The sequence below is a fragment of the Vipera berus genome (assembly GCF_964194415.1).
Source record: "Vipera berus genome assembly, chromosome: 6".
Lineage (NCBI taxonomy): Eukaryota > Metazoa > Chordata > Lepidosauria > Squamata > Viperidae > Vipera > Vipera berus.
In genome coordinates, this window is record NC_138208.1 from 5,795,424 (window position 1) to 5,808,515 (window position 13,092).

At 39.7% G+C, this 13,092-nt stretch overlaps 1 protein-coding gene across 2 annotated transcripts in view; it reads right to left on the reverse strand.

Annotated features, from left to right (window-relative positions):
• Positions 1-13,092, reverse strand: part of MAGI2 (membrane associated guanylate kinase, WW and PDZ domain containing 2) — a gene marked incomplete at its 5' end in the record, with an annotated part of 567,180 nt that overhangs the window by 15,993 nt on the left and 538,095 nt on the right. For both annotated transcript variants that reach the window (XM_081331358.1, XM_081331357.1), the window contains one exon: positions 11,379-11,517. In XM_081331358.1, the coding sequence (XP_081187484.1) occupies positions 11,379-11,517 (139 nt within the window). The remainder of the gene's footprint in view (positions 1-11,378; positions 11,518-13,092) is intronic.

Here is a 13,092-nt window from a genome sequence, read left to right on the forward strand (position 1 = left end):
CTATCACAATAGCCATTTTGTGAATATAATTTAAAACTTCAGAAGACGTTTCAAAAAAGATGTGAATTACTGATCTGGTCAGATCCCGTTGGTGTCACAACACATTTCTCTAATCTGCTTTTTGTTTACAAAGCTGGGATAAAATAAGTGCCGTATTTTTCCAAAAGGATGTTACATCCTTTTTTTTATACATGTTATTTATTTATCACATTTGCAAATCTCCCCAGATTGAAAGGGATCCTTTCTCTCTCTCTCTCTCTCTCTCTCTCTCTCTCTCTCTTTTTAAAAATCCTTTTCACACACTGCCTCAAATCTGCAGCGTGTCTTTATTAAAATGCAAGGCATAACAAAGCAGAACAGAAATTTGTCAAAACGTTCGAACTATGGTTAAATATGTCTCCTGGCTTCTTTTTCAGTGTAAAAAAAAAAAAGGCAACAGAATATTTCCTGATCATTTTAATCTTTTATTCCGATTGGATAATAGCTGCAGCCTTGCGTTGCCCGAAATAGGGGCAGTCCGTAAATTTTTATATACTTGTTTTTTAAAAAAGGGGAAAAAATCTGTGTTTTTTAAAAAGGAGATTAATTCCTTAGTTTCTCTTCCCTTTTATTTCCCCATGAAGTACGTTGAATTCAGATCACCCCTTTTAAAGCTCAGAGTAAACGTTCGTTAATTTTCCTATGACTTTCAAACTCAGGTTAACCTTGAATGAAATGCATAATTGCCCAAGGAAGCTTATATTGCACCATTTTTTTTTAAAAAAAAAAGAATCATGAGAGGAATATCAAAGAACTCCAATGAACTCAATAATTTACCTATTCGGGTACAACATAGCTTCTAAAGAAACATGTAGTGCATCGGTGAATCTATTGCATTCATTGAACTGTTAGGAGTTAGCAGCTGAATTGGCAACTTGCAGAGATGAAAATACAAATAAATCTCAGCGTCGCTAGCACTGATGATGTTACCTAGTTTGGTAATGAAACGTCTGCAAGAAAACCGCCAAGCTCGGAGAGCACCAAGGAGCTCTCTTTATTTGTTGGTGCAAATAAATCTCAGATAAAGTATATGTTTAATACTGCGGTACTCATGGATCATCCAACAGGACGTAGCATAATGGTTAACCTAACATCAAATCGATTGATACATTTTGGAAAAAAAGGATCAAGTAAAATCAAACACCTTGAGTTAACATCCGTAGTTGTCTTTGTGCCCAAAAACGTCAAGACAGCAACTCAACCACAAGATCAAATCCACCCACCCCCTCTATTTTGTCAATGTGCATCTCACATGACCTAAACTGATCTTGTGGTTTCAGTTGCACAACTGAAGCTTTCGGCCCCTTGGGGCAGAGAATTGTTGTCTGCAGACCCACAGAAGTGAAAGGATGGCCTCTTGAGGATTAGATAAGACTCCCTTCAACCTTTTCTACGCAAGGGATATCGTACAATAACATTTTTCAGGTTGGTTAATTGTGTTAAGTTACAGCAGATCATAAGGTAGAACAAAGAATTGCAACAGTCATTAATTCTGAGCCCATGTATGATGCCATTTTTCAACCATTAAAACATATCGGGGTTCAACCAGAAATCTGTTTATTCATAATCTGAATTGTTTTTTATTTTTCTGGATTCTAGATTGAGAAGACACGTGCATCTTCACATTAAAATGACATTATCTATCTCTATATCTCTATATCTATCTATGTGTGAATATAATACACATATAAAGAATAGTTTCTGGAATTGGGTATGTCTAGTTTAATGAAGAGAAGGATGAGGGGGGACATGATAGCACTGTTCCAGTATCTCAGGGACTGCCCCAAAGAAGAGGGAGTCAAGCTATTCTTCAAAGCACCTGAAGGCAGGACAAGAAGCAACGGATGGAAACTAACCAAGGAGAGAAGCAAACTGGAATTAAGGAGAAATTTCCTGACACTGAGAGCAATTAATCAGTGGAACAACCTGCCTCCAGAAATTCTGAATGCTCCAACACAGGAACGTTTTAAGAAGAGACTGGACAGCCATTTGTCTGAAATGGTATAGGATTTCCTGCCTGAGCAGGGGGTTGGACTAGATGACCTCCAAGGTCCCTTCCAACTATTCTATTCTATTCTATTCTATTCTATTCTATTCTATTCTATTCTATTCTATTCTATTCTATTCTATTCTATTCTATTCTATTCTTACTATATATATGAAATTAGAAAAAAAATATTTTCTGTAATGAACTTGGGATTATTTATCCTGGTTCACGAAGAAAGTTATGCCTAAACAGTATTATGCATTTTGGTTTTTTTAATAATAAATAAAAATAGTTAACAATAAGTCCCAGAATGGAAAGTGGTGTTTGTTTTTCCCCAAATGAATATTGAATATTCTCCTTGAAGAAGAATTGAATTTGGATACCATGGTAATAGGATGGGTTTTAAGCAATCTATTCTACTTTTTACACAACCAATTTCCTTGGAATATCTTTGTGGCTTCATCATTCAAACTGACTCATTTGGATGTGATCTAATTTTCATAAGAAGGCACAGCCTGAATAAGTAAAAGTTGGAAATGTTTTAAATAAAACATAACTTCTTAGAAAAATAAAATGCAGCAAAATATCATTTTTTAAAAAAGTTAGTTTCCACAGTTTTTCTTGGTTTGGATCAGTGAACTGATTGTCAGATCATACTTCTTTAAGGGGCGCATGATTGAACATGCCAATAATTTAGCAGGTTTAAAAAAATCTTTTTTTTTCCTCTGAATTTTTCATCTGCAGGAGTTCTGCTAGGTGAAGCTGAACACCACCCAAGTTGGCTATTCATTGTGGGGGGGAAAAAGATCATTCAGAAAAAAAAATAACCCTTGATGACAGAAAAATAATGTAAGCAGAAAAATGTCTGAGCCTCTTCATTAAAGGATAAAAATGAACTGGATGTAACATCGACATGTTTTTCCTCACATGGTTCATTTCAACTGAAATGAATGAACAGAACTTTTCAACAATCTAACAAAATGAAATTCAATGGTGAAAAAAGTGAAGTTCTACATTTAGGCAAGAAAAACCAAATGCACAGGTATAGCATAGGTGGAACCTCACTCAATAGTAACAACTGTGAGAGGGATCTCGGAGTCCTAGTGGACAATCCCTTAAATAGGAGCCAGCCATGTGCACCAGCTGCCAAAAAAGCCAACACAGTGCTAGGCTGCATTTAACAGAAGGATAGAATCAAGATCACGTGAAGTACTAATACCACTTTACAAGGCTTTGGTAAGGCCACACTTGGAATACTGCATCCAGTTTTGGTCACCACGATGTAAAAAAGATGTTGAGACTCTAGAAAGAGTACAGAGAAGAGCAACAAAGATGATCAGGGGACTGGAGGCTAAAACATATAAGGAAGGTTGCTGGAATTGGGTATGTCTACTTTAATGAAGAGAAGGATGAGGGGTGACATGACAGCAGCCTTCCAATATCTCAGGGGCTGCCCCAAAGAAGAGGGAGTCAAGCTATTCTCCAAAGCACCTGAAGGCAGGACAAGAAGCAACGGATGGAAACTCATCAAGGAGAGAAGCAACCTGGAACTAAGGAGAAACTTCCTGACAGTGAGGACAATTAACCAGTGGGACAGCTTGCCTCCAGAAGTTGTGGGTGATCCATCATTGGAGGTTTTTAAGACAACTTCCTATTTGTCTGAAATGATATAGGGTTCCTGCCTGAGCAGGGGGTTCGACTAGAAGACCTCCAAGGTCCCTTCCAACTCTGTTATTCTATTCTATTCTATTCTATTCTATTCTATTCTATTCTATTCTATTCTATTCTATTCTATTCTATTCTATTCTATTCTATTCTATTCTATTCTATTCTATTCTATTCTATTCTATTCTATTCTATTCTATTCTCAATAAAGATTCTATTCTATTCTATTCTATTCTATTCTATTCTATTCTATTCTCAATAAAGATTCTATTCTATTCTATTCTATTCTCAATAAAGATTCTATTCTATTCTATTCTATTCTCAATAAAGATTCTATTCTATTCTATTCTATTCTATTCTATTCTATTCTATTCTATTCTATTCTATTCTATTCTATTCTCAATAAAGATTCTATTCTATTCTATTCTATTCTATTCTATTCTATTCTATTCTATTCTATTCTATTCTATTCTATTCTATTCTATTCTATTCTATTCTATTCTATTCTATTCTATTCTATTCTGTTAATATCTTCATCTGTACACTTAGGAGACATTTGGTTCACACTCCAATTAATCTAGGCCCAATTAATCTCTGCCATCTAGTCTTTAAAATGGGATCCTATTTGCCACGCTGGCTCAGGAATTCTGGGAGTTGAAGTCCACAAGTCATCAAAGGGCCATGTTTGAAGACCCCTGGGTCTAGGGTCTCCTGGCTTCAGCGAGAGGTTGGACTGGAAGAGCTCCACGGTCCCTTCCAGCTCTGTTATTCCGTTATTCTTATGTTTTTCAGATTCAAGGAGGCATCATACATGTTACGAGCAATTGGACAAAGCTCCATTAAAAAAAAAAAAAAAAAAAAGAGAGAGAGAGAGAGAGAGAGAGAGAGAGAGAGAGAGAGAGAGAGAGAGAGAGAGAAGAAATCTGTCAAATGAACGTAGATTAGCAAAGGGCAGTGTACACACCGTGTCTTTAGGGTGGCCCAGTAAGTAGAAATATGGGGAGCCATGCTTGTCACTTTTCATGCACATGGAGAGACTGGAAGATAGCGTTCCTAAAGGAATGGGAGGAACAGCCTAGGACCAATCATTACAATTAACAGACGCAGTAACATCAAGACATTATTAATCATTTGCTATTATTATTATTATTATTATTATTATTATTATTATTATTATTATTATTATTATTATTATTAACATCTACAGCAAAACAGCTTTCTATGATTAGAAGAGACGTTTATAAGCAATAGCCAACTTTTTTTTTAACACAGAGAAGACAAAGAGGCATGCAGACGATTAATAAAAGGAAGAGAATTGCAGACACATTTCGGAAGCAGAAATACAGACAGTCCTTGACTTATAACAACAGTTCCAAGTTCCAATGGCACTGGGGAAAAAAGTGACTTATGACCATTTTTCACGCTTACGACCGTTGCAGCATCTTGATGGTCACGTGATCGAAATTCAGACCTTTGCAACTTGGCTCATATTTATGACGATTGCAGGGTCCCTGGGGGTCACGTGATCCCCTTTTGCGACCTCCTGGCAAGCAAAGTCAAGGGGCAAGCTGGATTCACTTAACAACCACATTGCTAGCTTAGCAACTGCAGTGATTCACTGTGGCAAGAAAGTTCATAAAATGGGGATAAAGTCACTTAACAAATCTCTCGCTTAGCGACAGAAATTTTGGGTGTTCCATTGTGGTCATAAGTCGAGAACTACCTGCATAGGACAGGTGAGCAATAAACCTTCAGGTGGTCCCAAAAGGCCTCTGAAGGTTAAACGATGGTACAAGAGGATCTGGATGAAACCGATTCGTTTCACCCAATAGTTTTGTCTGTCAACGTTGGACAGAGATGCAATATCCATGGAGATTTTCAGTCATCCAGGTCATGGTTGTCCCCAAAGTGCTTTATTCCAAAAAGGCAACTCAACTTCTTGGGGTTTTTCCTTGGTTCTAGAATTGAAGAAGCTTCCTGGATGAAAAGTGAGGAAAAGCAAGCCAACGTTTTCAAAGAAAAAAGACCAAGAAAGTCCAGTTGCCTTCTGGAAAAAACACCTTTGGGATGGAAATGCAACATTCACATCACCCTAGACCAGGATTGCTACATCTTTTTTTTTAAAGATGCTCCATCACTGGAGGTGTTCAAGAAGAGACTGGACAGTCACTTATCTGAGATGGTATAGGTTCTCCTGCTTGAGCAGGGGGCTGGACTAGCAGACCTCCAAGGTCCCTTCCAGCTGTATTCTATTCTAAATGCCATCTAAGATTTCTTTTGGTACAGCACCCAGTGTGCCAATATCCACTGGGGCAACCGTGGCTGGGTTATGCCATAATGTTTCAACTTTGGTTGAGTAGAGTAGAACTCCCCGTGCCCCGGGTTCTAGCTTGGTACCTTAACCATCATCACCCAACTGGCATTAATTTTAAAATAGTAACCTGTTCTCCATTCTAGCATCACTTTTCCTGACGATGAACTCATAATTTCATTTCAAAAACTTCCCATCATCCCCAGAGCTCTGGAAGAGAGCTGCATTAGGCCTGTGTGTTTAGATCAGGGGTCTTCAAACTTGGCCCCTTTATGACTTGTGGACTTCAATTCCCAGAATTCCTCAGCCAGCGTGCCTGGCTGAGGAATTCTGGGAGTTGAAGTCCACAAGTCATAAAGGGGCCAAGTTTGAAGACCCCTGGTTTAGTTCATGTGTTAGTCAAGATTAAAATGAAAGCACATGAAAATAGGCAGGAGAACGTTTAGATCCTTTCTTCCCCAAGATACAGGCAGTCCTTGAGTAAACAATAGTTGGTTTAGCGACCGCTCAAAGTTACAACGGCACTGAAATGTCTGTCTTATCACCGTTTTCCATCGTTACGACCTTTGCAGCATCCCCATGTTCATGTGATCAAAATTCGGATGCTTGGCAACTGACTCGTACTTACGACAGTTGCAGCGTGCCAAGGTAGCGCGATCCCCTTTCGCGACCTTCTGTCCAGCGACTGTGGCAAGAAAGGTCGTAAAATGGGGCAAAACTCATTGAACAAACGTCCCATTTAATGACAGAAATTTGGGGCTCAGTCGTGGTCTTCAAGGGCTACCTGTAATTAGCGAATGAGCGTGAATAATCTCCCTTTCTTGTGGATGTTTTAAATCCCCTGCGGATTAACTGCTTTGGATTTATACTTTGCCTCTTTTGAGGTGCATAACCTTCACAAACATCTTTGTTGGCTCATTTTGACTGTCAGAAGCTTTTCTTGGCCAGCTCAGTCCTTGTAACGTGACGAGGAAAAGTCAACATCAAATGACTTTTAATGCTTCAGTTTTGCCTGTTAAGTTTCTTCAAACTTGGAGCCGGTGCAAGAAATGGCCTTTAACAATAAATGGCTTATTGTCACGGAATTGGACTTTCTGTGGGACACTTTTTAAATATTTCTTTTCACGGCAGCCTGTCGACTTTGTTTTTCCTGAGGCACAATATTGCCTTTTAACTCCACTTAAATGTCATTTTATAGAAGCGGAGAGCAACACAAGTCTCCAGGGATTCTCACACTTCCCCGGCAGACATTAGTATTCTTAATCCCGCTTTGCACACTTGAGACCATTATGTGAGATGTGGATTTCAAATGCAATTGATTTCCCCATTTTGTGTGTTTGTGTGTGTGTGTTTGAATAAGTTTCAAATGACTTCATTCTTATCGATTCTCTTCTCCCTTTTTGTAATAGAACAAACCCAGATTAATGCACATGATTGTTTTGTTGATCAATTGTATAATAATAAACTCACGTTACTTTCTGTTTTTTTTTAAAAAAATTCTGATCAGTCCTAAAAGCCTTTAATTTTTTTTTATTTAATTTTGTTTATTACATTTATATCCCGCCCTTCTCCGAAGACTCAGGGCGGCTTACAAGCTTAGCAGTAGGGTATTAATTAGGGTATTTTAGAACAGAGAGGTGCACAGTTTAAATCATTCATGTATTTGCCCTTAGATTATGTTGCTTCTTTCTTAAAGAGCCACCAAGACAGCAGTCACATAAAAATGCAAACTGGCTATGGAAGTTTTAATGCTCCTTGCATGCAACATCTTTTTCTTTTATAAAGCAACCTCATCAGAAGAAAAATACAACTAAAATAAAATCTTGTCTGAATTATCTCAGCCCTGGTTAATGCTACTAGCAATAAAATACACTAATTAAAAGTTTTCAGATGTCGATATGTAGGCATCTATTTTGAACCTAAAATAGGATTTTTATGTACAGATAGTCCTTGTCTTAAAAGGGGATCGCATGACCCCGGGGACACTGTGACCGTCGTCAAAACGGGTTGGTTGCCAAGCATCTCAATTTTGATTGTGTGACCGGTCGTTAAGTGGGAAAAACGGTTGTACGTGACTTTTGTCAGTGACGTTGCAACTTTGAACAGTCACTAAATGAACCGTTGTAAGTCGAGGACTGCCTGTATCTTGCAGAAGCTAAAATCACCTTTGAGTTGACTATAATTCCTCAGGGACACATCCAGTCGGTTCTGTTTGCATCAATAAAAAGGGCTTTATTCCAAGGATATTTTCAACTTTCCAAGCTAATATACAGTTCCTGGGATTCCTGATCTCGTTTAGGTACCGACTCTAGACAAATTTTGCACCCCTCCCTCCTAATGTATTTATTAATCAAAAACTTCAAATAACTTTATTGTGGTCACTAACCAGCAGAAAGAAAAAAATATCCAAGTCCTCAACTTACAAGAGTTTGTCCAGTGACGGTTTGAAGTTACAGTGGCATTGAACAAAGGGACCTATGACCATTTTTCACACTTACGACCGTCGCAGCGTCCCTGTGGTCATGTGATCAAAATTCAGACGCTTGGCAACTGAGAAGCCAGATTCACTTAACAACCGTGGCAAGGAAGGTCATAAAACGGGTCAAAAGTCACTTAGCAAATGTCCCACTTGGCAACAGAAATTTTGGGCTGAATTGAGGTCGTAAGTCAAGGAGTACCTGATTCAAAAACCATTTTCTCCTCTTTTTTCTTTCTGCTGGGTAAGGATTGCAATAAAGCTATTGGAAATTTGAAATTTACTCAAAGCTAGAAGGTGTTTTTTTTTCCCTCTGGAAAAAAAATAAATCTGCAGATACCCCCTAAAAAGGTAAAGGTAAAGGTTCCCCCACATGTGCGTGCTAGTCGTTTCCAACTCTAGGGGCCGATGCTCATCTCCGTTTCAAAGCCGAAGAGCCAGCGCTTGTCCGAGGACGTCTCCGTGGTCATGTGGCCGGCATGTCTAGATGCTAAAGGCGCACGGAACGCTGTTACCTTCCCACCGTAGCGGTCCCTATTTTTCTACTTGCATTTTTTACGTGCTTTCGAACTGCTAGGTTGGCCGAAGCTGGGACGAGTAACAGGCGCTCACTTTGCTATGCGGCACTCAGGATTCGACCCGCCAAACTGCCGATCTTCTGATCGACAAGTTCAGCGTCCTAACCCACTGAGCCACCGCGTCCCTGCAGATACCCCCTAGCACATGAAATATGACAAAGACCAATGATTAACACTGCAGCATGCAGATATTTACATGTAGAAGGCCGCATACAAAGGAAAAGCAACGTTATCTCATGCATCACACCACAGAAGAAACCAGGTCCCAAACGAATATATATATTTTTTTCTGTATTCATGCATGGAAAATCAAGACTAACAATTTCCAGATAGTTCTACTGGGAAAAATAGCATATGCAGCTGATCCCATTTTGTTTTGTTTTATTCAATAAAGGTGTATTCCTACTCCTCTTCCCATTAAAAGCGCAGGAAAGCCGGAGCAATTAAAATCATTTTTTTTTAAAAAAACTCTCTCTCTTGAAATAAAAACTAATAAAAATACTAGGGAAAAAAAAGGTCTGGCAAGTTCCAAACAAGCATTGAAAGAGAAATAAAATAGGCATGGTGGGAACCTCCGCGGATGGAAAAAAAAATTGCAAAATATTTGATTGCAGAAAGGGCTTGTATCAGCAGCCAGCTAACCTGCAGGCTTTTCCCCAATAAATTTATATGCAAATTTGTTAGTGAAAAAATGGGAGTGGGAGCGACTTAGTCATTAAAAAAAACCATCCTAAGAATAACAGGATGCCTCTGTGTAGTTAAGGTATCCTCTCCTCTGTAATGTTGCATTTAATGACAATTTGGTAGGCGGGAGTGTCAAATTGAGTGCCCTTGTAATTGTATTTATTTTGCCAAAATAAGAAGGGGGGAAAGGAGTGGGTCCAGATGTCAGGAATTAGTCTTACTGGAACATTCTTTCATCATCTGGAAAAAAAATACGGACGTGGTAGAAGAAAGATCCGTTTATAATGGATCTTTCTTCTACCACCTTCCATATTCGCCCCACCCCCAGGATGAAAGAATGTTCCAGAAAGATGAATTCCTCTAAGAGTCTTTCTGGAACATTCTTTCATCTTCTGGAAAAAAATGTATGGACATGGTAGAAGAAAGATCCACTTATAATGGATCTTTCTTCTACCACCTCCATATCCGCCCCCGAGGATGAAAGAATGTTCCAGAAAGATGAATTCATCTAAGAGTCTTTCTGGAACATTCTTTCATCTTCTGGAAAAAAAATGTATGGACGTGGTAGAAGAAAGATCCACTTATAATGGATCTTTCTTCTACCACCTCCATATCCCTCCCCCCCGAGGATGAAAGAATGTTCCAGAAAGATGAATTCATCTAAGAGTCTTTCTGGAACATTCTTTCATCTTCTGGAAAAAAAATGTACGGACGTGGTAGAAGAAAGATCCACTTATAATGGATCTTTCTTCTACCACCTCCATATCCCTCCCCCCTCGAGGATGAAAGAATGTTCCAGAAAGATGAATTCATCTAAGAGTCTTTCTGGAACATTCTTTCATCTTCTGGAAAAAAAATGTATGGACGTGGTAGAAGAAAGATCCACTTATAATGGATCTTTCTTCTACCACCTCCATATCCCTCCCCCCCCGAGGATGAAAGAATGTTCCAGAAAGATGAATTCATCTAAGAGTCTTTCTGGAACATTCTTTCATCTTCTGGAAAAAAAATGTACGGACGTGGTAGAAGAAAGATCCACTTATAATGGATCTTTCTTCTACCACCTCCATATCCCTCCCCCCTCGAGGATGAAAGAATGTTCCAGAAAGATGAATTCATCTAAGAGTCTTTCTGGAACATTCTTTCATCTTCTGGAAAAAAAATGTATGGACGTGGTAGAAGAAAGATCCACTTATAATGGATCTTTCTTCTACCACCTCCATATCCCTCCCCCCCCGAGGATGAAAGAATGTTCCAGAAAGATGAATTCATCTAAGAGTCTTTCTGGAACATTCTTTCATCTTCTGGAAAAAAAATGTATGGACGTGGTAGAAGAAAGATCCACTTATAATGGATCTTTCTTCTACCACCTCCATATCCCTCTCCCCCCTACAAGGATGAAAGAATGTTCCAGAAAGATGAATTCCTCTAAGAGTCTTTCTGGAACGTTCCTTCAGGATGGAGACAAAGAGGAAACGCCACTGCACAATGAAACATCTCCCCTCCCTCTCTTTTTTGCAGCATTGCCTCCGTGCTACACCAAACGCAATACAGCTATTTTGAAATGTGAGGACCACTAAATCGACAGGCACAACCACAACGACAATGATAATGGAAAAAAAAAAAGAGGAAACCCACCATATTCTGGGACCTGTCCAGTTCCACGTTTTAGTAACAACCGTACTCTTCGGCCACCGGATTTGATGAGTTCTATTGCTCTGGCGTGGGTCATGTCTCTTGTACTTTCCCCGTTGATTTCAATAATTTGGTCGCCGACCTGCCAGGTTGGGACAAAAAGGGGCCACGTTAGTCCTCGTAGACAGAGCATTTCACACAGGAGCACCACAGTGATTAATTCACACACTGCTAAGTTCACAGAATCTGGATTTTCGCCCTGCTGCTTAACGAATAAAAGTTCTACGTATCTCAGTCTACCTGCCCCTCCTCTTCTTTCTTATTGCGGCAATTTAGAGTCTCACGTCCAATGTGAATCTTCCAGGAACAAAAAAGGGATTTCCCTTCATTTTATCTCCGGAACCACAATTTGGTGGGGAAAACTGGCCTAAAAGAGACAAACTTGTCAAGTCACCTCGTGATCTTCCAGAACTGACTTAACAGAATAACAAGAATTGGAAGAGACCTTGGAGGACTTCTAGTCCAACACACACACACACACACCCAGCTCAAGCAGGAGACCCTATACTATTTCAGGAAATAGTTGTCCAATCTTTTCTTAAAAACCTTCAGTGTTGGAGCATCCACAACTTCTGGAGGCAAGCCGTTCCGCTGGTTAATTGTTCCCATTGTCAGGAAATTTCTCCTTGGTTGCTTCTCTCCTTGATTGGTTTTCATCCATTGTTTTTTTTGTCTTGCCTTCAGATGCTTTGGAGAATAGGCTGACCCCCTCTTCTCTGTGGCAGCCCCTCAAATATTGAAACACAGCTATCATGTCACCCATTGTCCTTCTTCTCACTAGACTAGCCACACCCAATTCCTTCAACCGTTCTTCATATGTTTTATCCGCCAGTCCACTAATCACCTTAGTTGCTTTCCTCTGCACTCTTTCTAGAGTCTCAGCATCTTTTTTATAGCATGGTGGCCAAAACTGATTGCAATATTCTTGAGTTTGAATGTTCCTAGTCTTGGTCCAACAACCTCATCCAATCCACCCCGCCAAGTTCTGCAAAACTATTTACATTGCGATGACCTCGGGAATGTAATTGGAGCCTCAGGAATCTGTTGTGTGGTGGCCGAGTCCCCAATTTAAAAGTGTGTAGAGCTGCAGCCTCAGTCTCTTTCTGAAAATGCAGTGAAGACATCCCACAACTGCAGGAAGAATAATCACTGAGTAGAAGACGAAGAACATATGAAGAACGCTTGCAGGAACTGGGTGTGGCTAATCTAGTGAAAAGAAGGACTAGGGGTGACATGATAGCAGCGTTCCAATATCTCAGGGGCTGCTCCAAAGAAGAAGGAGTCAAGCTATTCTCCAAAGCACCTGAAGGCAGGAGAAGAAGCAATGGATGGAAACTCGTCAAGGAGAGAAGCAGCCTAGAACTAAGGAGAAACTTCCTGACAGTGAGAACAATTAACCAGTGGAACATCTTGCCTTCAGAAGTGGTGAATGCTCCAACACTGGAAGTTTTTAAGGAGAGACTGGCTAGCCACTTCTCAGAAATGGTACTATAGAGTCTCCTGCATGAGCAGGGGGTTGGACTAGAAGACCTCCAAGGTCCCTTCCAGCTCCATTCTGATTGATCAATTGAAGAGTTCAGAAGCTCTTTAAGCAAACATATTGTTCCACCGCCTTTGCGTTTCCCCGAATCAACAATTGTGTTTCAGTAGTACATAC